The sequence below is a fragment of the Phycodurus eques genome, chromosome 9, assembly GCF_024500275.1.
Source record: "Phycodurus eques isolate BA_2022a chromosome 9, UOR_Pequ_1.1, whole genome shotgun sequence".
Taxonomy (NCBI): Eukaryota; Metazoa; Chordata; class Actinopteri; order Syngnathiformes; family Syngnathidae; genus Phycodurus; species Phycodurus eques.
Window position 1 is genome coordinate 27,357,467 of NC_084533.1, and position 27,165 is coordinate 27,384,631.

General features: G+C 45.0%; 1 protein-coding gene across 1 annotated transcript in view; it reads left to right on the forward strand.

Moving 5' to 3' along the window:
- Positions 1-7,854: 7,854 nt before the first annotated feature.
- fat2 (FAT atypical cadherin 2) overlaps positions 7,855-27,165 on the forward strand; it is an 84,621-nt gene continuing 65,310 nt past the window's right edge. The window contains 5 exon segments of the mRNA XM_061686709.1: positions 7,855-8,166; positions 16,651-16,731; positions 18,914-22,161; positions 23,818-23,879; positions 23,881-24,130. Coding sequence (XP_061542693.1) covers positions 16,700-16,731; positions 18,914-22,161; positions 23,818-23,879; positions 23,881-24,130 — 3,592 coding nt within the window. The 5' untranslated portion in view covers positions 7,855-8,166; positions 16,651-16,699.

The window sequence follows — 27,165 nt, forward strand, 5'->3', positions numbered from 1 at the left end:
AGTGCCCTTCATATTTTTAATTGTCCTCTTTCGTCTAATCTCTCCATCTCGCAGGATTTCTTTCACCCCCTTAAAAGTCTCTTTCAGTCGAGCACGTTTCGCACAATACTTTTGTTTAAAAGAACCCCTCCTGTGAATTGTGATGTTGTTTTCTTGTAAAATAAAGGGCCAATTAATTACTGCTCAAAATTCATAACACGAAGCACCACGTTGCTCCTTGAAACACATTCAAAGTCGGCACTTTATTTTCCCACAATGCTTTGGGAAACCGTAGCACTCGTGCCGCTTTTCCATGACAAGTTCCAGAACGGCCGAGCCCTGCTCTGCCTTCTTGTCGCTGTGTTTCATCTTCATTTGAAAGTGCCCAGCGTGTATGTACGTTCGTGTACATTCTGGTCACAAGCTTTGCGTTTTCATCAGCATGGGGTTGGAGCGAGGCTGGTTGGGCGTCGAACCGAGCACCAAACCCTGGGGAACGCCCTGGGACAGAGTAGCAATACAGGAGCGTGCAGTTGTTCATGCAGCTGAACTGGTGTCGGTTAGTCAAATAGCATTTTAGCCTGGAAACATATGTTGGTTAACCCCCCAAATTCCTCTTGGATCAGCGTCACCCATCCGGCGTTGTGATGCATTAACAGTCGGAAAGGCTCCCAGGAGTCACTTCGACTCTGTTCGGGGCCCGCGAGCAATCCCGCAGCTCGGCCCCTCGCTGTCTGTCCAGAGCGCCACCAGATTCCCTCTCTGTGGGCGCCTGCTTCATTTTTCTTTTCATCCCCGCGTGGAATGTAATCAATTCCATTCTCAGGTGGCATGGAATGGATTTGATCCCTCAGGTGGAATGTAAGCAATTTTATTCCCCTGTGCGGAATGCAATCAATTGTCGCACAATTCGCCTCAACGTGGCGCTTCCATCGCGTGCGCTCTCTGAAGAAATATGATCCGGTGTTGGCTGCAGGTCACAGCAGTGTTTGCCAACCTTTGTTGATCTTTCGTGTTGGAAACATTTCACGGCACACCGCCAAACAAAATGTCCCAAAAAGTACGATACTCGTGAATATTCTGACACAGTTTCAAATGTGGGCCTTTGTAGTCGTACACAAATCTATTCTATTGTGTGATTGGAAAACCGGTGGCTCATGGTTAATTGCAGCTTCGGGCGTCTAGTGGACGAGTATGTCATTGTTGTGCCTGTCGCTACATGTCGCTGGCATAGGTAGATTTACAAAGATGCATTATTTGTAGTATGTCAAGATGAAGTGGAACTGCATTTCTTGTCTCCGCCACGTTTCGCTCAGTACTCATTTCACTTCCCCACATTGAAGTCATTTCGCTTTTCCAATTTCAAGCCCATGTTTCCATTTTTGGTGCAGTTTAGATTCTGTGTCACTGTGTTTGTTGCCTGTTTTGTATTCGAAACTTGTGTAGTTAAGAATCTGTTGCCTTGTTTTTGTCTGTGTTGATTTATAGTATAAATAGTATTTGTGCTCTTTTGTGTTATTCTCTCTCTAGTGTTTTCCGTCACGGCTGACTTCTTTTGTTACTGATTTGCTGCGCCTCCGCTGCATTTCTTTCCATTTGTATTTTGCCTGTTTGAGTTCCTTTCGGCATCGAGATCCCATCGTGCTTCGCCCATCCACTTTAATTTTCACCCTTCATAGTATTTTCTTTTTTCTTCTCTTTATTTTCCTTCTGTTGATGTTGTGTTTTCTTATTTGTCTTGCTGATGTTGTCGCGCTCCCTCGGTTGAATGAAATGACCGTTTTTGAAGTTCGGGCTGGCTCTCCTTTGGCGTATACACAATCGTAAACAAACCGGCTAACAATAAACAAGCTAGACTAATTGCCACCTGGCGAGCTAATTAACTAACATGACTAATGAACTGGCTAACAAATAACTCACGTATAACCAACTTGATTGTTTGCAACAGCCAAATTACTTGCCAACTACCTCACGTACAAATAACATTTGTACCATTGTCTAAAAATGTAAATGGAAAAAAAGAGAGCTTTTGCATAATTTGTATTTAATTATTTATGATTGTAGTGTTGATTTATGATTGTTTTTTTTCCAATTGCCGTTTGTTTGATATACAGCACTTTGTTAAAGCTGCAGTTGTTAAAATGCTATCTAGAGTTAAGTCAAACGGAGCTAACATTTCGAGTGTAACACATGACCTAACCTGCCTGCTAGCTAACATATCCCCATATTTGTTGTAGTAGCATACAACGAAAATGGGGATATTGGGATTTTGGGTGAAAGCTTACGATGAACCAATGATGCACTTTTACCTTTACAGGTGAACTTCATTTAAACTTGTCCAAACCTTTGAACGTGCGTCCAACTGTTTGATGTTTCAGTGCTTTTTGCACAACTTAGTGCCCCCTCAGAAGGTTTTCCATCAGTTTTTGATCCTTAAATTTCTAAGGATCTGCACTTATATGGCTATGGCTCTTACCATCTCAACCATCTGTTTTGCAACGTGCTGATCGCGCTCTGAGACACTCCAAGTTGGGCTAGCAGTGTTAGCTTAGCATTACTGTCGAGCTACGTGGTGAAGGTGAAAGCAGTGGCAGTGTGGCGGTAACAGCTTGGGATCCATCAGGATTTGAACTTCCTGGAGGCTCTTCCCTCCTCAGGCTCACCTGCTGCCGTGGCTTCCTGCCCACCTTCTGTTGGGGTTTATTTCTGGAGCTACCACCACCTTCCTCCCACCTCCTCCTCTTCCTCTTTCCTCCCTCTGCCCACCTTGGACCATTAGGTATTTCGGCAGGGATTCCTTTCAGGACCCTTCTTCCCTCCCCTTTCGACCTTCGCTATGGAATCTTCTCCAGTTCATTTCGCACTGTTTGTCAGTGTCACGCCATCCGCCATCTTTGTTTTGTGATCTCCTTCTTTGGGACACCCACCGTGCGTAACTTGGAAAGGTGTGCATAGCTGCCAAAGAGGTGTGACTCATTGAAATCTGAGGCTGGCTGTAAACCATGGAGTGTGGAGTTCTCCTTTGACGTGAATGCCATTGAGATCCATTTGGGGGGAGAAAAAGAATATATATATACATATATATATATATATATATATATATATATATATATATATATATATATATGTATATATATATATATATATATGTATATATATATTCCAAACAGGTGTTTGATGAGCATTCCTCAACTTTTTCGCCACCTGTCCCAGCTTTTTTGGAACGTGTTTCAGCCATAAAATTCTAAGTTCATGAATATTTCCTCAAAACAATAAAGTTGATCAGTTTGAACATGAAATATCTTGTCTTTGTAGTGTATTCAATTAAATATAGGTCGAACATGATTTGCAAATCATTGGAGTCGGTTTTTATTTATGTTTAACACAGCGTCCCAACTTCATTGGAATTGGGGTTGTAGAATGACAGATATTTGTGGAAATGACGGCTTTGAGATAGCTAACAGAAGAGCATATCCAGGCCAAGGGAGGACCGCGGAGTGTCTCACCCCTCCTGCAGTCCTTCTCCACAGGTCCATGTGTCGTCTCTCTGCATGGGAATATTGGACACGACCCACTCGGGCAGCTTCCCTTCGCCTTCTGTCGCAGCGCTAAAGGGCAAGTTACAACATTCTGTACGTTTTATTTTCAATAGCGATGCCTGATATTGTTGCAATTAAGCGTAGTAGTATAGACTATCCCGTTATCATCTTAACGCGAATGAATTTAGATTTGGATATCACGTTTGTATTTACAGGTAATTTAATATCATTTAATTATATAATCAATACTTTCATTCATTTGATTCCATTTTAGTTGTTTTTTATATTTGTCTTAATTGATAATAATTCAAAATCAACTGGTTTCATTAAAGTTAATGTATGGGACGTGGACTAAGATATTTTTTTAGCACCCCTACAAAAAACATCTATGCCTTTGTTGTCACCGTCCAATCAAAAGTAGGTGTCATTATTTGTTTTTATTTAAAAAAATCTTAAAAATGGTGTTTTTGAGTTGGTTTCTTTGTTTGTGTGCAGGATTACGCAAAAGCAAGTGTGGCTCAAGTTTCGGTGGAGATCCGGATAAAGGTACCAATTAAGGATTTTCCTTGTTTATTTTAATGTTTTTTTTTTTTCCTCCTCTCGCCTTGCACAATAGAAATGAACAAAAACAGTAGAAATAATCCATTCAAATGCATGTGCAATGCACATGTCAGGGGATGAATGCGATCGCTCCTCTCGCCACTTATTCACGACAACCGCCACCTTGCGCATTCGAAATAATCAGGGCTAATCCAACGGCCAAGTGTGAGTATTCCAGGATCAGGCCTTCTTATCTTGACGATTCATCATAATGATTTGTCACCCCTACCCCACTCCCTTCTTTAAACCTCTCGCCTCGTTCTTATCTGATGTTGAACACCCAACAGCGCCCGAGTGCTTTGCCTCGGTCGATGTAGATAAGGCCGAGCAGAGCCCACGTCTTTATTGGCATGCGCGCATACTTGCATACAGTGAGCTGACGAGATACCAGCACCGCCCTCATTACTCCGCCTCCAGGCCACGCACTTTGTTTTGCAGTGTTGACACTACACACACACTACACGAACTTTAGCGCTATTGCTAGATTGAGTCCAAACTCGACTGGCCAAGCAGCTGTTGACCTGGAATCAGAATCAGAATCATCTTTGTTTGGCCAAGTATGTCCAAAAAACACACAAGGAATTGATGTACAAATCTGCAATTTGTACATCAGGATCAGGATGATCTTTATTGCAGCGGGAAATTCGTTTTGGATGCGACAGTGTTGTTCCACTTGCATACATTCCAACACAACAGGAGATGGCTACAAATATTTTCGCATAATAGACAACAGATAACATAAACAACAGGCGCAATCCATAAAAGAAACAATGAGATAGTGTGGACCATAAATGTCTCTAAAAAAAAAAAAAAAAAAAAAAAAAAAAAAAATCCTTGTTCTAAACGGCAAAGCAGACATAGTAAGAACAGCCGATAAATAATGCTTTGGAATAAAACAGCGACAGCAATAAGAATGAAAAAAAAATCAATCCAGTAGAATATGAACTAAGCACCTTAATAAAGCAGTTCTACAGAGTGAAAACAGTGGAACCCGTTAGAATGAGCTATTAAATCGTAAAATATCAGATGGCAGTGACTAGATCTCTCCTTGAAACAGTTTCATTCGGGTCTCGGGTTTTCGGAGGTTATTTGTTTAACAGCAAGACAGATTTTTCTATCAGAAAAACAAGGTCAATCATAAATAAACTGGGTATAACACTTACAACTGTATAGCTACTTTTACACCCACCCCCACCCTGTACACAGTGGTACCTCGGTAAAACAGATCCCGATATAATGGATATCGGATAAACCGGACCGTCGGGACTGAACAGTGTGTCCAAAAATAGTTTCCATTTGCCAATTAAAATGCCGGTTAGTTCCAGAATTGGCCGCTGTTGTTTACTGGTGCTGTGGCGCAATGCAGGCAGAGAACGGGACTGACGTCTTTCCAGGTCACAGATATAGAAAAATCCAAATCCAATTCCAAACCACTTGCCTCCCGTGACTACGTGGCGGCCATTTTGATTGTGGGGCATTGACGTGGCGGCCGTGTCATGATGGATTGAGCTATTGTCTGTTGTACATAGACTCGCAGCGCTGAGAGAGAGAGCGACATGTCGACAGTGTTAAGTGTCTGGACTCTGGAACATGCTATTTTTGGCACAGTAACATTTTTGGAACTAGGAAGCACACTAATTCCTCGCGGCTCATGAAAGTGACTCGGCTACGATGAGTTATATACGTCAACAATATCACCATGACCAAGCACCCCAGTGTGGTAAATTTGGAAAAAAAATTGCTTTTTGTAAGATTTATTTAGGCCACGAAAAAAAACCTACAAAACAATCATTCTGTACTGTCCAGCAATATGGGTGGATATGGCCTCAAAAAAAGAAGTGCTTTAATATAACGGACAATCGGCTATATCGGACGACCACCCCCGACCCACCCCGAACCCCCGACCTGATGAGTCCCTTCTTGAAGTTCGACTGTACCTAGTTTTTCGGGATACAAGCCATCTGTTGGTCGATTTATTTGCCTTGTGGGGCAAAATTTGAGTAATGAGTGAACTTCAAATACGGCCCCGCACAAGTGACATGAAGAACAATGATGGAGCAATTATCGCCCTAACCCTAGGTGCTCACAAACGGAGCGGCATAACCGGCCAACCCGATTCCAGCTCATTCATTAATGGATGGAATGGTTTTGAAGTCCATTTTCTCAAATGCTCTAAATGGCAGCATTATTTGAGTGCTCAAAATGGCAGCATTATTTGACAAAATTGCTGGATAATGCTCTGTGAATAACTCCATAAAATACGAAGGACACAGTCGTTCATGCTAATACAAAAAGCTGAACAACTATAACACGGTTATTACACTGTTATTAGACACCTTCCTAAATGATGACGTTTCAATTCAATATATAATCCACAATATTGTCATAAGGAAAATATAAATATGGACACGACACCATAAGGGTAGGAATGGTGTTGAAGGTTTGTTTGTTTTTTACCATGCACTCAAAATGTTATAAAACAAATAACAGAATTGTTTTGTTTAAAAATATGACAAAACACATGTGTAAACAAACAAGTGGTACACAGAACAAATGTTTTGCGTCCTACTGAATTTCAATGTTACTATACAATTATAACAATGATGTAACGCATTTTTTTTATTTTTGCCATTTTTCATTCATTCATCAGCCTTCACTCATCCTTCATGATGAGTTATCAATCCAACTTATAATATGCCTTTTAAAACATTTATTCACCCATGTGGCGCCTACAGTCATAGTAGTTAAATGTTGGCAAGTTGCACAAAGGTCAAACCAGGCCGCTCTGTTTACGTTCTTCCTGGAAATGTTGATAGGGGTCTCAGAATGTTGTGCCAAGATATATATAATCTGGTTTCCAACATTTATTCATTTGGATTGCTTGGAGAGATGAGACAGCAGAGCGAATCGTGATTTCCGTCTTCTCGCTCACCCTCTTTAGATTGTTTACGTTAGCCGTCCTCAAACCGAGAGGGCTAACGACGTCGTTTAAGGTAAATCAGGTCAGAATCTGTTTGGGGGGGGAATTAAAAAAAACCCACAATTGCTTCCCCTCCCTCGTTGCACACAACACAATCACGACCATTTTAGAACATTGCTAGTTACTCGTGTCATTTTAGAAGCAACACAAAATTTGCTCGTCATGAGCGGACCCACCAAAAAGTCTCAAGAAACCATGCACACAAAGTCATACGTTTTGATTTGAATTGGCCATTTTGGTGGCGGAATTTCATGACTCGCAAGAGAAAACGAACCAAATCATAGCAACTCACCTCCAAACCTCCTGAAGCTCTTCATATTTATTCATCTGTGTTTAAATACAAATCCAGTTACTGCAGTTCAACAGACTCATCATTTTTTGGGACTATTTTTTTCTCCGCTAGATTGACACTCCAAATACTTCAATTGTAAAATGTTGTTTGGCAACACAGTATGTTCTTTACCGTGTAGGCAAAATGTTCGTGTACAAGAGTCCCTCTGGAATTCCAGGTGTTGTAATTAGGAAAATCAAAAACATGCTCCTCCTGGAATTTGACGGCATTTTGCATCAATAAAAATAACAACGATAATAATAACTAAAAAGCAGCAGTTCACACAGTCGAGTCCTGGCTGAGACCCGGAGGCCTGCAGACGTGAGGAGAGGGGGGCAGATTTGACAATCTGGGCAAAAGGTGTGTGTGTGTGTGTGTCTGTGTGTGTGTGCGTGTGTGTGTGCGTGCGTGTGCGTGCGTGTCATAGAGGAGGGCCCGGGTGAGAAAAGGGTGGAGATGAGAGCGCTCCTGAGCGAGTGTCATCTTGCGTTGCATGTGAAACCAGTCAGAAGTTGTCCTCAACAGAGGCAAACACTTGCAACTTCATTTTCTAAACATCTTTTTCTTTTTTTTTTTTTTTTTTATTTGTAGTTGCAATTTTTTATTTTTATTTTTATTTTTCCCACGGAATTCGACGTGAACAAATCAAACATGGGCGTATGCCGCTTGCACTGGATTTCGGAAGTTGGCGAGGTGTGAGAGGAAGGAGGAAGGAAGGAAGGCGACTTTGACATCAGGTAGCGTTCGCTTACATCTTGGACAAAAAGTATTGGGACAAAAGGTATTGGGACGCAGCTGCTTTGTTTCTTCGCTAGTTTGTCGGGCATGTTCGGAGGAGGAGTTAAGCGTGAAAGAACGCCTCCGTCGTCACTGATGCGCTCCAAACCTCAAGTCCTCCCTGAAGAGTGACAGCACATTTCCTGTAGCTGTCCCAATACTTTTGGAAATGTATCATGGTGGCTATTGTAGCTCACTTTGCTTATGATAGGCAGAATGACATTCATTATATTTTGATTTTGTGTTCAAATTCAGTCCCCAAAGCCAGTGGCTTCTGGCAACATGACATTTGGTTGGCATGTCTGTCAGTAGTAGACCCATAAAAATACTACGTCGATTTATTTTGGCCATTTCCGGGGGTCCTTCAAAGACAAACGTGTTGAATCCGGTCTCACTTAGGAACATGAAATTTGGTAGATGTGTCTATCATGAGTAACCCCACAAAAAAGTCGCAAGAACTCCTGGCAGAATACGCACAGAAATGCTGCCTTTTTAGTTCAAAGCCGCCATGTTGGGGTTATTTTGGCCATTTCCGGGGGTCCTTCAAAGACAAACGTGTTGAATCCGGTCTCACTTAGGAACATGAAATTTGGTAGATGTGTCTATCATGAGTAACCCCACAAAAAAGTCGCAAGAACTCCTGGCAGAATACGCACAGAAATGCTGCCTTTTTAGTTCAAAGCCGCCATGTTGGGGTTATTTTGGCCATTTCCGGGGGTCCTTCAAAGACAAACGTGTTGAATCCGGTCTCACTTAGGAACATGATATTTAGTAGATGTTTCTATCATGAGTAGGCCCACAAAAAAAAAATCTCAAGAAGCCATGCCAGAAAGAAACAGGAAGTCTGCCATTTTGGTTTGAAGCGGCCATATTGGGCTACGTTTGCTATTTCGGGATCCTTCAAAGTCAAACTTGTCCAATACAGTTTGACTGGAGACAATGAATGTTGGTTTCACATCGGTACTTGCAAGTTACTACGACATATCTATCGTGAGTAAACCCACAAAATGTATCATGCCCCAAAAGACACTGTAAGTCTCTCATTTTTGGTTTGAAGCTCCTATTTTGGGAGTATTTTTTGGCTATTTTAGCAGCAGCAAACAGGTTCAGCCTGGAGATGTTTGTATCGTGTGTTACTAAAAAAAAAAAAAAACAACAACAAAAAAACTTTGCCATCTTTAGCAATGTGTTGAGCAGACTTCTTACGTTGAGTGAGTATAAATATTTTCAAGTTATGAACCCCATTCCCCGCTTAACTGAGCGCTCTCGGTTCCCAAACCGGCAGCAGGCAGCAACAAAAGCAGATAACGCTGTCCTGATTGTCACTATACACGAGCCAGGGTGTACTTGTCTTTTCTCCTTCTCCTTCTCACGTTCAGTAATTATTATTAACTCTGCGGCCCACTTGATTCCTCAGAAAGATTCTGTCCTTGACATGAAGGGCCCTTCCGCAGCGTTGAGCAGCGCTCATTTTCTGGTAGTTGTTTCAGCCAGAGTGCGGGATCCTCTTCTGGTGGGGAAGGCTGATGAATGTGACCGTTAAACTGATGGACTCTCAGGATCCAACGCTTCATCATCCTCAGGGCGAGAGTGGCTTTCCCCCCGGGTCCATCCCTGGCCTCGTTCTGAGGACCAATGCGTACCGTGAGACGGTGTTACTTTTCTACGCGCTAACATAAATGCATTCCCTCGAGGAACGTATCTTCGTTCAATTTTGACGCCTCGGTTGACAGACAGCAGTGCGACTGCGTCTGGCTCTTAACGTTGACATTCGGTGTCACTGTGAAAAAGGTTGACACTTTTAGCAGTTTTCCTCTCGCCTTTGCCGCTGCGCTGGAGTGACGCTGCTTCGTTTTCCTCACAACTGCGCCGACAAGTCGCTATTGCTACGTCTTCCTGAATCAAGTCTGCACATGCGCAGTAAGAAGATGGAATAGTCCATTTGCATGAGTGGAGGGGGGGGGGGGGGGGCAGTAGAAGCAATTATGAAGGAGTCAGCATAATAATTGAAAAATAAAAACGAGGTGATCAATTTACCCGGTAAGAACGGCGATGTTGGGCCAGGTGGTTGCAGCCGTCTACGTATTGGACCCGTCCGTTAACTACGTTTTCTCAGAATGAGATGCACAATTCCAAACTTTTGTTGCTAACCGGAGTTGAATAATCCAGCCAAGAAACTGAGCGGCGGTGCATGTGAACACATTTTTGCCAGACTATTTGGTCATGCCTCTTGTCTCTACGGTCTCTGATTGGCTATTCTTGTCGCACCGTGCCCAGTTGTAAAATATGAATTGAAATGAAATGAGTGGAATAGAAATGCTAATGCTAAAAGTCACTGCGCTAATATCCTTCTCTGCGGTGAAAACATCCAAAAAACAGCAACACAGGCACATAACCGCCTTCATAACATGACTTTACGTCTCTGGACGAGGAAGGCTAATGCTAAAAACAACACTAACCGCAAGGTAATGTGCTTCTCTTTAGCTGTGATGAAAACTCAAAAGCTCATGACTTTTTCCAGACTTGCTTTGCTTTGTTTGGGGCACAGATGCGGGATTATGGTTTGAAGTCATCACGCAAATTTGCCCAATTTAGTATCGGAGGTGTGAAATTTAACACCGTACGCCAAGCTCCTTTGTATCGGAAGCAATTGTCGTCATCACTGCCGTCACAGACCACAGAGAATTATTATTTTTTTTCTTTTTCTTTTTCAAATGTACTTTTGAACAAAACCCTTTTGTCATTTTGGTCTTTTTTTAAAGATCGTCTCCTGAAAGAGTAAAAAAAAAAAAAAAAAAAAAAAGAGACTCCTTTATTACTAATAACATAAAAGTAAATAATCACAGTTTTTGTTGTCGTAACGCTTGTATAACCAAAGGGGGATGTGGCATCGGACAGACGGCGATAATGTTCAAATGACTTAATCGGCCGCTCTCACGAGTAGACGGCCTCGTTAATGGCGTCTGATAACGAGCCCGTCTGGAGGGGGCGGGGACGTAAAAGGAGACACGGATATTTCTTAATATGCATTTTCTATGAAAAGTAGCACAAATGCATCTTAGTGTCTTCAGAGTTCTTTTTTTTATTTGTATTATTATTATTATTTTACAAACACTGAATTCACACAATAGCAGACAGAAAAATACATCTTTTTTTTTTTTCTTTCCTGCGATTTTAATGAATATGTATGAATTTTTGACAGTGTCGGAACTATTGCACGTGTGTACCGTTGTTACAGTTGTATAAAGATGACATTGTAATGAGTGTCATTTTGTAATTAATAGCTCTAAATTCACGGCGGATTACAACAGTATCTTACAGTATTTTTTTTTTAAATTTTAAAACACTGTTAAATAATTATCACTCACAAGTAGATGAACAGTCAATGCTCAGTTAACATGAACAAATTGTAATTTGACTGTATAATCATTGATTACAATTTAATAACAAATCACAAAACAAGTCGATGTACTGTTCAATTACGGTGACATACTGCAATAATCCATAATACGGTCGTATACTGTTGAAATAAAGTACGGTGGATGCGCTGTTGGATTACTGTGTCGATGCTGTCGTCCAAAAATAAAGTACAACGCTGTTAAAATGGAACTACGGCTAATGAACTGACAAGTAATATTTTCACCCAAATTCTTCAGCGGCGCAGATTCGAGAAAGTGACTTCAATTTGATCGTTCGCTTTGGAACTGACATTTTCATAAGTGTTAGTCGATGGCTTACGTTTCGCGCTTGCGTTTAGAGGAGCGGCTTGTTACAAATGTCCCCCCCCAAAGGCAACAAACCGCCGCGGATGACTGACGTGTTTGTGTGGGCTCTCTGTGTCTGCATGTGTGAGTGCGGCGAGAAGCACTTTAACGTTTTAAAGCGCCAACAAGCCCCGCACCACAAACTCCCACCCTTAAAGTCGGCTTTAAAGGATTTACACGCGCTCCGCAACGATGCAATACATGCTAAGTGTGTTAAGTCGTTTATAATTGTTTACCAACGACTTGCAAAGCGTTGGTGACATTATTAACTATGTATCATCCTTTTAAAAGGGCACACTTATATAGTGTTTATAAACGTGCTATTCCCTAATTTGTTAGTGCTTAAGACATAAAATGCGGTAATAGGTGTGGCATAACAATGTTTTATGCAGTGAGCTCACGTTGAAAATGGAAGTCTATAACAAAATATTTGTAACAGTTATCAAGTGTGCATAAACTAAAGGGTTTATAAATGGTCTATGAATGATTTATAATTGTGTTATTACCTAGTTTGTGAAGGCAACAGATGTTTTGACGGGCACGCACAGGGAACGATTTAAACTCGTATCTCAAGGCACCACTGTAGTTTATAACCATTTTTAATAGCATAATTATTAAGCATGTACGAATAGTTTAAAGGGTACCTTTGTAGTTTGTAACTATCTATTAGTGACTTACAAACTGTTTATAACATCATTATTAAGAATGTATTAACCCTTTATAAATGTGTTACTAACTAGTTTGATAAGCAGACAGATCTAAAAGTGACCTTTTTTTTTTTTGTAGTTTATAACTGTTTATTATTGATTTACAACATAGTTACCACGCATGTATAAACCCTTTATATGGTACCCTGTAATGACCCGCTCATAAACACTTTGCAGATCCCAGTTCTGCTTATAAGCCCTTTTAACAACATCGCTACAGGCTAACAAACTCCCTGTGGAATGTTACCAATGTCAGGGAGCCCCGGCAGGACGCGTGACATGTTTCTGAAATGGATTCACCCGGGAAGCTGTTGGGGGGGAAAGTTGAAAGGTCAGAGGCATCGGGCCGCCTGAGGAGATGCGAGAGAAACTCGTAAAGCTGCTAGACTCTTTAGTTATTGATGTATTTATTTATTTTGCCTCCGCCAGGGAGGACAAGTTGGAGCGCAGAGGAGGACGTAAAAAAAACAAAAACAGGTGCGCCAATTTGGGAAGTGTTCAAAGCAGATAGCATTCTTGTCATGAATGAACCATTGTTTCCTTCTTCAAATTGAAAAGCCAAATGAGCCAGATAACTCATCTTTTGCCACGTTTCACTTTTATTGCGCTGAACCTGAGCAAGAATTCCATTCGATTTTTAGTAACAGGCTGGTGACAGGCTTCTCATTCAACTCCACTGCAGCCATTTGGCAGCATTCGATCACAATCGGAAGCATCTTTATTTGCCAAGTATGTCAAAAAACACACACAAGGAATGTGCTCAATGGTCCCGTTACTGTTTCATACCTTTCACCAGACATTAAACGCTGCTGCGCGCCCCGCTCCTCCCCCTCCCTCCTCCGGGCTGTAATGGAGGTTCGAGGTATCGCCACGAGGACGGATTAGGCAACAAATTGAAAACACAAAAACAATCATGAATTCCATTTGAGGCTAATGAACGCTGTCGGCCACGTAACGGAGCCGCATCAGCAGACTTGTTAGCGCCTGCATTCACACGCACACACACACCAACGCACAAACGCACTCACTCGCCATGGGGGAGAGGGGGGGGGGGGGTTAGATTTGCTCATGTTTGTCCACTTATTCCACGCCGGACCATTTAGTCCGCTTTAGAGTAAACGGTGTAAATCGTCATTGCACCTCGACGCCTGTTTCAGTTTTGTGTTTTACGGCGAGCCGCCAAACTTTGCAGCCATACTCCGCCCACACGCGATGGCGAAAACTTCAACCCTCGCAATTTAGCGTCGTCTATCTGTCGACTATGAATCTCGAGGAGGAATTTGTCTTCCCAGGACGCCTTGAAGTGTCCAAAATGACCCTAAAAATGGTTGTTTTCAACCAAAATGTGAGACTTTTTTGGTCGATCAACTCCATTTCCAGGAGTACCTACCTACCAAATTTCATGTTAGTCAATGAAACCGGCTTCAGTGGCTAAATTGAAAACAAACAAACAAATCCGTGCGGCGCTACCAAGCCAACTCTGGGGGTTTCGCGCCTGCAATGCCTTGCTAGACATTTTCCAAAGCAATTGGTGAGCATTAAAGGATGGGGAAAGTCCTCGAAAAAGTCGATGGATTTGGCCAAACAACAATAACAACAAAGCAATTCCTCCTGCTTGCTCGAACGCTAAAAATGTATGGTTAGTTGTTGTGGCAGTGGGAGATTTTCACTTCCTCAGACGTAAATCCGACCGCAATGATGATTGATTGGGAGAATTTGGGCTTTCGGGGCCTGCGGGGGATGAAACACACACAACGCACACACAAGCACACACACCCTCAGGGAGCAACCTGCAGCTACTTGTCGAGCCGGATCGCGTTTCGCCATAGCCCTCATTCTTCCCAGGAACGTCACAAGAGGACCCGCAGCACTTCTGTCACTTTGCTCTGCCCCTAAAAATGTACAAATGGATGTGATTTTTTTTCTTTTTTCTTTGAAATTGCCTTTGCGAAGGTCAAATGAATGCTGCTGCTTCTTCTCCTCCGCCGAGGAGCCCAAATGAAACCGAAATCCAGCCCAGCAGGTTGCGGGTCCTGAAACCTCATCTCCTGTGTTCGGACTTGCCGCGTACAAAATGAATTCCAGTCATGAGTCAGGGAACGCTGTATACTTTACACAATCTAAGTCTTTCAAACGCTGGCTTTAGGCGCACTACACATATCGTACGTAGCCAAGAACTTTTTACGTTTTGCAATTTCTCTTCCTTCAGCGAGCGACGCTGAAATGGAAAACAATTGGAGTCGGCGAGTCTTCGTCCCGCGCAGCTCCCGACACGTTGCGATGGAAAAACTGCGACCGCGTATCGGCTTTTGAGGCTCCGCAAGCAAGCTACTGTCATGTATTCTTTTTTTTCATTGAACCATAAAAACGTTTCGTCACCAAAATGCACACGGACATCCCAACATACGTCCACTGCAACCCCTGAAAATATCCGAACTATCGCCCCGATATTTTGGGTTTCATGGGCGTTAAAGTGTAAGGCGGAGCGCGCACACTGCGCGCGTCACGAATTGAGCTTGTCGGAGTGTTGGAGGCAAAAGGTTATGGAACCAAATGCAGGGAAGCGGGGAGGCAAGATGCTCGTGCAGGAGTCTACAAAAAAACAAAAGGCAAATAAGGCACTTGGAACGATCACAAAAGAATGAACAAAGTTTAAAAAGTAACAAGCAAACACTGGGAATAAACGTCCCACAAAATGAAACGGTATGACAGGATAACCGTCACTGACAACGACAACGGTACGACACAGAAAACGGGGAACTCAATGCAAATAAACTGACGCGACAACGAGGCACACCTGGACAAGACACGAGCGGCTGGAGGCGGCCGATTGGTAGACACGAGCTTAACGAGAGCAGGTGGGAACGGAAACTCTAACGAGCAAGACGACATGAAACAAAACCGAACAATCTACACGACAAAAACACAGATGATGGCAGCGCAAACATAATAGACATTATTCATTTCAAGAATATAAATATTGTATCTGCGGAAGAAACATGCAGCCTTTCGATCTTGAGGCGACGCAACGCTTCAGTGCTCGCAGCGCGAGGGAAGAGGCGGAGCTTTTCTTCTTCGTCGCTCCTCAGACAGATAAGCGTTGAAGACAGTTCATAGATTTGGTCTCATGTTATTTGCAGCACTTTAAATTGGTAAACAATGCATACACTTGACAGACCAACAGTATCGATTTGTGAGAAAATATTTCATTGGCCATGAGAGTTCGGGACATATGGGGTTTTCCGCCTGACAGCGATGACATGAAAAAATAAATAAAGTTGAAATTGTAAAAGACAACGGATTGACTGTTGCATCTGAGACGTCGCGATGCCGTTCACCGCCGATTCCGATTTGATTTGCAGCGAAATGGTGCCAAGTAGTTCCGTTGGTTTCGGTCGCGTTGCTCGCTGTGCGGCGGGCCTTAGAGTGTACCGCCATCCATCGTTGCACCCCTTAGCAAGTCTACGTTTACTGTTTGTGGTTTCCCAGTTATAACCAGCCGAGTGCAACCCTAACTAAAAAGCGGCCCGCTATGAAAACAAGCTCGACACCCCTGGAAATGGTGCGCGCATCAACTGATTGGTGTCTGCGCGTTACCTAAACTAAGAGTGATGCCGTGTTGAGATGACAACGATGCCTAAAATCTCACGGGCCCCGAAACCCAAACAGTGGCCCAGAGCGTGCTAATCTGATCCCGCATCAGCAGCGCGTTGCCTCCGCGCCGCAGATAAAACACCCGCAGCATTATTATCGCTGTCATCGTCGTCATCGCCGTCAACCTCCGCCGGAGCCTCCGGTGCCGGCGTCCGACCCGGACGGGCCGAGCGCCTGCGTGGCAGCCGGGCGAGCGTTTTGCGGAATCCCGTCGGGATGCTTCGATAAGACACGATAGCGCCGTTGGCTTCCATCTCCACTGCTCGCTTGTCTCCGCGCAAAGGCAAAAAGACATCGTTTTCCTTTTCTGTTTTTCCAGCGCTGATCGCAGACGGTGGCGTTGCTGTGCTGGGAACGTTTCGGCGCCGATGAGCGGTCAGGCCTGCCAGCCAGGCGGCCGGTGAGACTTGTAGCTCAGTTCAATTTTATTCAATGTCACAAAAGATTTCTTGCAAACTGCAAGTTTCCCCCTTCAAAGAAATCCCCCTGGAGTCGAGTCACACTTTTACAGCTTCCTCTGCCGTGCCCCAATACACTCCTGGAAGGATTCTTCCTGGATCTTTCTTAGCGCTTTCGTCGCTGCCATCTTGATGTATTCCACGTCTTCAAAACGGGCCCCCCTCGATGACCCTCTTGAGCTTCGGAAAGAGCCAAAACGTCACATGGCGCCAGGTCGGGCGCGGAGAGAGTTTGCTCCAGCACGGTGACGTTCTTCTTGTGGGATGCTCAGGACATTGGGAGTCCACATCGAAGGGGAAAGTAGTTTGTCGCGGTGGTTTGGGTTTGAATTTCTGACACGCCTCGTTTAGAGACACTGCATTAAAAAAAAAAAAAATCCTCCCACCCGCTTTAAAACCATGTAAACTTATTAAAACACATTTGGTCATGTATTTGAACGCACGCACAAAAACAAATAGCAAGCATAAAATGTGCTGTCGGGAAAATACTGGATGGATTGTTGGGTCTGTGTTATACATGCACAGTATGTGCGTGGCGGGGTGGCGTGTGAGCTGTGGCCAACAGCAGCCCCTGCCTGAATGTGCTCATTGTCCGTGTATGTTTTACTGTTCAATGAATGGCTGAAAAGAGCATCGACTGTGGCTCTCCTTTCTTACTTGCAGATAAAGATAAATACATAAAAACAACAAAACAAATAAAATAAATAAAACACCTTATTCAGTGAAATGCGGCATGTGTTTAGCCTTGGCATTAGATTCCCACGGAAATGAGTTCTGTGATGATCGAGCAGGAATCCTCTCAGATGCAACTTTTTGCTGACATCGCAGATGTCAGTGGAATAATTAGATTCTTAAGATTTGAAGGCAGGGGGGGCTTCAATGTTCAACTTGTGTCTTCAATGCCCCAAGGCAACTTTTGTCCTTTTGCTAAATTGCGCTTGCTCAGAGCGAGTCAGAACAAGACTCGTGGCGTTGTGGCGCTGTGTTTGATTTGGTTGCCTTTGGCGGACTGGAGGTGCAGGGGGCAACAGATTTAGGTGTGTGTTTTTACGTGCTGACACACAAGTTGAATCGCGATGCAATGACGATTCAACATTTATGACCAGAGGTTCTTGATTGGATAATTTCCCCCCAAGTGTCAGGAAGTGGAAAACCCTCTTGAAATGACCAGTGTCACTAGGTAGGCTTGACTATTCTGTTACAAACCGTGGAATTGAATTAAGGGACCCAAAAGCAGACTCGACACAACAGTAGCGTACAAAAAGGTTTAATGACAAAAAGATACACATTAAAAAAAAAAAAAAAAAGTACATGCAAAAGGTGACAAAAACAAATGCTACGAATACAAGAAATGAACTAAAAAGATGGACGGAGCCACAGCCAAAGTGACGACGCCAGGAACTAAATTAACAGAACAGAATCTATTCTACACAAGATTAGAAAAACTACAAACTAGCAAAACAAAGAAAAAACGGTATTTATGAAGAAAACCGGATTTAACGAAGTAAGGACTACTAGTAGCAAAACACGGGAACAGGAAATGCGAAAGGCTATCGGAGCAAACAATGTGATTTAGTAACCGTCCTTGTGCTTCTGCTGCACCTAACTACCCTTGCTGATAGTCACAGGTGTGCCACAGGAGGCTCCGCCCACGAGTAATCACCTCGGAAACTGTAGACATTGAAAAAAGCCGAGCACAGAAGCAGAGAACAGGAACATCACACTATCATGAGTAGTCCATGCAAAAAAAATCCATAGTTTAAGGCCATTTTGGACCATTTTTAGGTGTCCTCCAAAGACTAACTTTGTTTGATTGCAACCAAATTTAAACGACGTTCTTGACGAATGGGCAACACTAAATTGTGGGGCGGCGGGGGAATATATTTTTTTGTGATTGCATATGGACTATAGCATTGTGGCTAAAAAATGACGTTTGTCACTGATGTGAGATGAAAGAAGTCCAACTTTTACTTCTGGATGATGTGTGTGACATGCTACGAGTCGGCTTAATTTTTGCACAAAGACGTGTTTTATCGTCAAACATATTTGAGAATGCAGTTAAATGGTGTCCATCTACTATGAAAGAGATCCTTTATCTCTTTGTGTTTTGTGTTTCCTCTTCAGACAAAGGAGAATCAAAATGCTACTCCCTTTGTCACTGCCAGCCTTGCTAATATTAGCTGCAGTTCTGCTAAATGCGGCACAATGTGAGGGAACGGTGGCAGAACTCAAAGCCGGCTCCCCGCTGAGATTCACACACCACCTCTACAACGCCACCATCGACGAGAACTCCGGCACGGGGTCGTATGTGGAGACGCCGGTGAAGATGGGCGTGGAGATGACAGATGCATTCTGGGAAATCAAATATGCGGTTGTCTCCGGGGACGACGGCGGCTTTTTCCAAGCGGAGGACTTCAGGGTGGGAGATTTTTGCTTCCTGAGGATCAAAACTCAACATGCGGCGCTCCTGAACAGGGAAGTGAGGGACACCTACACGCTGACCGTGGAGGCCACGGAGAACACTCAGGAACTCCAAGCCAAGACCAAAGTCTTAGTCCAGATCCTGGACACAAACGACCTCAAGCCTCTTTTTGACCCATCCTCATACAGCGTGGCCATCAAGGAAGATGCTCCACTTCAGTCCAGTCTGGTCAGGGTTAGCGCAGCGGACGCAGACACGGGCAGCAATGCCGAGTTCTACTACTCCTTCACCGTCAGATCGCATCCATTTGTGGTGGACCCTTTCAGTGGCACCATCAGCCTCTTGAAGAAACTCAACCACACCCGCAGCGAGCGATACGAGCTCACTGTGTTAGCAGAGGACAGAACCAAGAAGATCGCTGGTGTTCAGAAATTCGGCAATGTCGCCAAGGTGAGTGTGAAGGTGCAAAAAGCTGCTGCGCCATCGCCGGCCATTAAACTTCCCGCCGAGCCGTCTATCTCCGTAAACGGCACGGTGACGATCAGTGTACGCGTCGAGGCGGGCCTCAAGCCTGTCGCATCTCTCCGCATCGTTGCCGGTGATCCTCACAAGTACTTTGAGGTCATCCCTGAGGGATCGCAGGGATGCCACTTCCAAGTAGTCTCAACCAAGAAGATCATCTGGTCACAAAGTCCCTTTGGGCTAAATCTGTCCCTACAAGCTCAAGACATCAGCTCCCCCAGTTTGACATCCCCCATTACTAAAATCCACGTTCCCGCCTTTCATTACCGCCCCATGTCGTTCTTGGAAGACACCTACAATGTTGTCCTCAGTGAGATGTCTCCGCCGAAAACCTTCGTTGCGAAGGTTTCAGTTGATTCAGTCAATGTTACGTACAGTGTTAAAACAAATCCAGACAGCTCTAAATTCAAGATGCATCCCAAAAGTGGGGTCATCGTTACCAGGGAGACGTTTGACTACGAGGGTCAGAATCGCTACGAGTTTGACGTGCTGGCCAATGAAGGTGAGGCTGAGGCTCACGTTGTGGTCGATATCGCAGACGAGAACGACAACAGTCCAGAGTTCACGCTTACCTCCTATCTGGCCACGGTGGATGAAAACAGCCCCGTCGGCAGCGACATTGTGAAAGTAGAAGCGACAGACAAGGATGACGGGAAATACGGCTTTGTGACTTATGCCATCGCCAACGCAGACAACCAGCCATTCGCAATAGACCCCTTTACTGGCGTCATCTCCGCTACAGAGCACTTGGACTACGAGCTAATGAAGCGCTGGTACCACCTGAGGGTTTGGGCTTCAGACAGCGGCGAGCCGTTCAGTCGGGTCAGCGAGAGCTTTGTGACGATCACTCTCAACAACGTCAACGACAATGAGCCTCTTTTTGAGCGGGTGGGCTGTAATGTCACCGTACCCCCAGATCTTGCTGTCGGACGCACAGTCGTCGAGCTGTCGGCCATCGACTTGGACGAGCTGCAGCAGCTGCGCTACGTCATTGAGTCGGGCAACGAGCTCCAGATATTTGCTATCAACTCCGTTTCGGCCGAGGTCACCCTGAAGCGAGCAATTCCGCCAGGTGTACATTCATTTGATTTAAGAGTCGTAGCCTCCGATGGTGAGCACCGCTCAGAGGCATCAGTTGTCCGGGTGACAGTCACCAGCAGGGGCGATGAGTTAATAATTAGCTGTCACGAAAAATACCTTTTCAAACAGCTCACCGAAAAACTGATCGAGTCAATCAAACCCATCTGGACTGACAACGAGGAAGATTCCTTCTCCGATATTCACATCACAAACAGACACTCCCCCAAATTTGACACCGACATTCCCAGCTCTCTGGATCTTGCCGAGGATTACCCGTTGAACTCCACGGTGGTCCACTTGGATGCGTTGGACTACGACACGGGCTTCAATGGCATGGTCGCATACGCCATCTCAAGTGGAAATGAGGATGGCTGCTTCACCGTCGACACCTTCTCTGGCGACCTTCGTCTAGTTTGTCCGCTCGACCGAGAGAGTAAAGAGTTCTACGTTCTGAATATCACTGCCTATGATCAGGGAGCCCCGCAAAGGTCAGCGTGGAAGTTCCTCGCGGTGAATGTCCTGGACGTCAACGACAATCCGCCGCTTTTCGATCAGCCTAGATGTGTGATTCGCATCCCCGAAAACACCGACGTGGACTCAGTTATTTTTACAGCACGCGCAACCGATCTCGACGCGGATGTGAGCGGGAACGTCAAGTACACCCTCCTGACGTCCACTGTCGTGTTTCGGATTGACGAGGTGACAGGCGAGGTGGTGATCACAGCTCCTTTGGATCGAGAAAGCTCACCCAGGCACGACCTCTGGATAGAAGCCAGGGATCAGTCCAAACTCAATCCCCCAATGGTCTCCACCCTCCACCTCACGGTAGTGCTTCAGGACATCAACGACAACCCACCTATATTTTTAACAAAGGTCTACAGAGTCAAAGTTCCTGAGGATGTACCGGTGGGAACCTTACTGGTCTGGGTGGAGAGCTTGGACTCTGATCTTGGAGGCGGTGGCCTCGTCACCTACAACCTTAAGAACACAGAGAGCGGGATCTTCCGTTTGGAATCCTCCACCGGTGCCTTGACTCTGGAGAGGGAACTGGACTTTGAACGACGCCCGTCATACAATCTCACCGTTCGCGCCGTCGATCACGGTTTCCCGCGATCTCTCTCGTCGTCCTGCTTTGTGGAGATCCAGGTGTTGGATGTCAACGAGAACCTCCACCGGCCGCTTTTTTCTGAGTTTGTGTATGAGGCCGTGGTGATGGAAGGCGCTGCGGCGGGGACAGCGGTGCTCACTGTGACGGCCTCGGACAAGGACGTGGGCAGAGACGGCGTCATCCGGTACCGCATCCACGACGGTTCTGGTCTTGGAGTGTTCGCGATTGAAGAGGAAACAGGTAAGACAGGATAGAAGAAGGGTTGAAATGGTTTACTGATAAACCGTGATCACATTTCTAATGATTACTATTGACGAGAAGAGCATGTTAAACAGCATGGTTAGCACGTTTGCCTCACAGTCGACAGGTTCTGGGTTTGAACCCTGCTGCGTCGAATTTGCCTGTTTCCCCTGTTCTTGTGTGGGTTTTTACGATGACTTCTTACCATATTCTAAATATGTAAGTATAATACTTATATATGTACATTAGCTTCATTGACAAATCCAAATTGTCCATAGGTTGGCATGTGAACGCACAGAAAGTCTGCCATTTTGCCACGAAGCACCTACTTTAGGCTCCATTTGGCTGTTGCCAAGAAACAACGACAAACTTTCCGAGCCGTTTTCGCTAATCAACATGATATGCGGTTGGCATGTCTGTCATGAGGAGACACACACAAAAAAATCTCAAGAAGCCATGGCTGAAAAGACAGGTTTGCCATTTTGGTCATTTGCAGGAGTCGTTCAGAAACAAATATTCACTTACCAACATGAAATTTGGTAGACAAGTCCATCATGAGTAAACCGGCAGTGAAGTCCCAAGAAGCCATGCCTGAAAAGACACAGGAATTTTTTTCTTTCTTATAATAATGAAAAATATTGGTTGACTTCTGCATTGGCATCTGTGAAACTCCAGGAACTCATTTACAATATAATGTATAGCAGGCTACTTTTCTGTCCTCAAGGACATCATGCCGAAATGGCGGGATGACACACAACAGAGGCATTGGACGAGGTGCTTCGGCGTTATTTCCATCAGTGGATATCTTTTTTTTTCTTCCACGCAGAGCAACCCCTGCAACCCCTCAACAAATCACCGCACATTCCATTAGCCTGCTGCTGCACTTACGGCTCAGATAAAATCAGGGCAAATTGGGGGGGGGGAAACAGTTTGTCAGTGTTGTTTCCCTGCTTGAGACACTAAAATGGCTCAATTGTGTCGAAAATGTCTTGATTTTGCATTTTTTTAAGACCCCGTGACTCTTTGAAGTTTCAATAGAACTTGACAACAAACCCAAGAGGAAAGTTTGTCCGATGCGACTGCGTCGTGTGGAATGACACAGTTTCGCTTTATACACTAGACTGGTTACTATGACAGCCGGCGGCAGCGCTAGGCCATTGCAACTCGGCTAACGGCTTCTATTTGAGGAAGCGGAGCCCTGAGTGCGGGGGGGGAAATGACTGTAAAGCATTTTCACCAGCAGAGGCAGCACTTCACACACTCCACTTCGTGTCGGTCACCACGATGATCGGGAGTAGCTAGGGCAATTGCCACTAGATAAACGGCTTCAGCGTCCAGAAGCGGAGCCCAGAGTATGGGCGGATGACGCGAGTGCCCGTTTAAGACAAAAAAATACAAAAATCTTTCACTCTGGGAGGCAGCACTTCATAGACTTCTGCCGCCACTCATACATCAACAACTTCACTGAACAATCAAGTATGTGCCACTTATCAAAATCTAATGCTAATTTGTGCATTGAACAGAACTCAATGCAGCTCTGCTTACCTTATATGTTCATTTTAGTGTTTGATTTTACTGGAGTACCTACTGTCAGTGACGTGAAACTGACTCCAGCAATTCAAATACGGCTGTGTACGCCATACGACGTGTCCGCAGGTGTGATCCGGAGCACTCGGCCGCCGGACCGGGAAAAAGTTCCCCGCTACTGGCTCTCCGTGGCTGGCCACCGACCTGGGTACCGAGCCCCGGGCCTCGCGGACGCACGTCTACGTAGACGTGCTGGACGTTAACGACAACCCCCCGGAGCTTTCCCAGCCCGTCTACTTCGCGGCCGTCCCGGAGAACGCGGACACCGTCACGCCCGTCGCCCTGGTGGTGGCCTCGGACGCTGACGCATCCTCACAGGGGCGACTTTCTTTCCACATGACAGAGTCGCATCGGACGTACTTTGCCGTTGATCACCAAACAGGTTAGTGACATATTCGACTGGCTGCATAGCTTTATCCGGAACCTGTTTGAATTTAGCCTAGTTTGGCTTTTTAATGGATTCAACTGATTATGCGGACGGCTACATACCCTGCACCGATCAGGCCTAGTTTGTCTGTTCAAAGAATTCAGCTGACTATGTGGTCGGACGCGGAGCGTCGTCCGCAACCCGCGCTGATCTGGCCTAACTTTATGTTTGGAAAACGTCGTCCTGAAATAAATTCTGTCTAATTTCTGTGCCTGCGGTTCACAATTTGCCAGTCTGCAATTCGGTGGGTGAAATAATTGCCTTTTGTTCAGAGGATTGAAGTGCGTGCAGAGAAATGAGCCGTTGAGGACTACAGTGGGCTAACTCCATTTTTGGCATATGGCTGCAATAATAACTGCTTCTGGATACTTTTCATAGAAATAGTTTTTTCCTCAGGTTTTAGTTTATTCCAACTATCGGTCTAATTAATCAGCATTTCATGAATGATGAAAAATAACATTCACCGGTACTAACATGCAGATGCACCGTGACCCAAGCCAAAGCACTACTTGTTGCACTGACGAATCAGGAAAAATCATGAGTGTATTAATGGACTCCATTCATTTGTGCACTCATTTTAATCATTAACAAAATGGCGTTATCCCACTCTGGTTCTCAGTAGCTCAAATATGAAATAAGGTTGATAGCATCACCCAACATTCCATTTATGGCTTTTTAAGGACACATCAGTAAAATTAACAATCTGCATCCGCTGATTTCCTGGTTTTCCCGTTGACAAATTGCTGGTGAAATTAAATCTCCTGAGATAAAAGAACAGCGGCAGGCTGCGACATGCCGGCACATCTGTTTAGTGTGCCAGCATGCAGGCGGCATAAAAAAGAAACTAGATGCCAGTTTAAAGAGGCTCACGCAGGAATGTGCACCATTTAGAGAGATTGATTGATTGATTTGGTCTGGATGTCACGCAAACGTTTTGGCTTATAGGCTACCAAAAAACAGAAGATGAAAATCAGTGTCGTGTGCATAACAGACCAGCAGTCGTAGCGTCGTAGGAATACAAAGATTTGTTTTTAGTTGTGTTCCTTGCAAAAGAGGAGAAATTGCATGGTCCAGACGCGTGAATGCAGTATGCGAGGCCCTGCGAATAACACAGCAGTGTGTTATTCGGGGGACCACAAACATCGAGCGCCGCCATGTTCGGTAGATTTTGAGGTCATCCGTGCTCTTATATATACACAGAGCCGTCAACGGTCGGGCTCTGTCCTACTTTGAAGGATCCGGTGTCCTTTGATTGGCCTGTTAGGTCACCGCGTTGTGCCGACGGGCTTTTTTTTCATGGCTGTCACACAAGATTAAAAACAAGAAAATATATAGGCAGTCCAGTGCCCCCAGAATTGCAGAATGCACTTCCTTTTCAGCGAATAGCTGCCTCCTCTGTCCACATTTTGAAAAGCAGTAAAAAAAAAAAAAAAAAACAGACAAGCAAAAACATTTGTTTAGGCCTGATTGTTACATTGGGACCCGCAAAATATACAAAAAACATCCATCCATTATCTGTACCACTTCTCCTCACGCGGGTCGCGGGCATGCTGGAGCCTAACCCAGTTATCTTCGGGCGGGAGGCGGGGTACACCCTGAACCGGTCGCCAGTCAATCGCTGGCCGCACAGAAACAAGCAACCTTTCGCACTCACATTCACACCTACGGGCAATTTAGAGTCTTCAGTCCACCTGCCACGCATGTTTTTGGGATGTGGGAGGAAACCCACGTAGGCACGGGGAGGACACGCAAACTCCACACGGGCGGGGCCGGGATCCAAACCCCCGGTCCCCACAACTGTGAGGCAGATGTGCTGACCGGTCGCCCACCGTGCCGGCTGTCATTTTTTTTCAAGACAAACAAAAAAACAGCATACAGCATTACTCACAGGTATACTCGTCTTCTCTTTGCTCCGTGGAATACAGCGGTGCCTTGAGATTCGAGTGACCCGACTTCCGGGTTTTCCGAGACACAAGCCGTCATCCGGCCGAATCGCTCGATACCAGCGTTGTATGAAGTTTGCTGTCAAAGTCGACGTCAAACAAAGAGAATTACACTTTGTGCACTGAAAACAACTTTCTCCTAGCTTAATGCTAACGCGTAATGAGAAACAGCGTCGACGTAGTCTCTCCAGCGTGACCTGGCTCGTCCGCGTTTTCATAAAGTAAAATGTTAGTGTTCTATTTTTCTTATTCAATAAGACTTTTGAGAAATATTTAGTTAACGGCATTTCCATTCATTTGAATGTCAAGGATGATTTGAGATGTGGGTTTTGAGTTGTGTGGGGTTGGGCTAGTTTCTATTTTACAAAAAAAAAAAAAAAAAAGGCCGAGCGACTTTTTGTGGCATTATTAGAGACTTGCGGAGACTGACAGAGACTCAACCCAGAGCAGACGTTCACGCCTCCGCAGCCATGCTGCAAATGAAGCTAACGGTGTAGCACGTTTGCGACTCGTTTTCACACGTTTGCATTTGGTGGAGTGCAAAAAGCCACCGACATGTAAATGGGCAGGGAAAATTGGAGAGGTTTTTTTTTTTTTTTTTTTTTTTCTTCTCTCTCTCCAGTTTCTGTTGACAGAATGTCACTTGTTCGCTCCCGGCAGCAGCGGGGAGCTGACTAATAATAATAATGGTAAGAAGAATTAAGTCCTTAAGTGGACTCACTGCAAGTCTGAACAGCAGAGGTCGAGTTGGAGGCCGGCGAGGTGTGCCGCGCCTGTTGAACGCAACGCGTTCTTTTGAAATGTCACTCTTGGATGGAAGCAAGGTGTTGAGAAATGGGGACAAAGTGCAGGCGCTCGTGTCGCTGCACGTTCTCCTATTAGGGGATGCCACATGGAGGTGAACGTGAACTTTGACGTGTTTCAGGCCGCCGCGCTGTGGCTACAAGCTGCTACAAGCTGCAGCGAATCCGCGCACATAGCTCTGTTGTTTGTCCGCAGCCTCGGGACGCTAAGCAGCAGCTTTGCATACAAGAGTTCGGAGGGGGG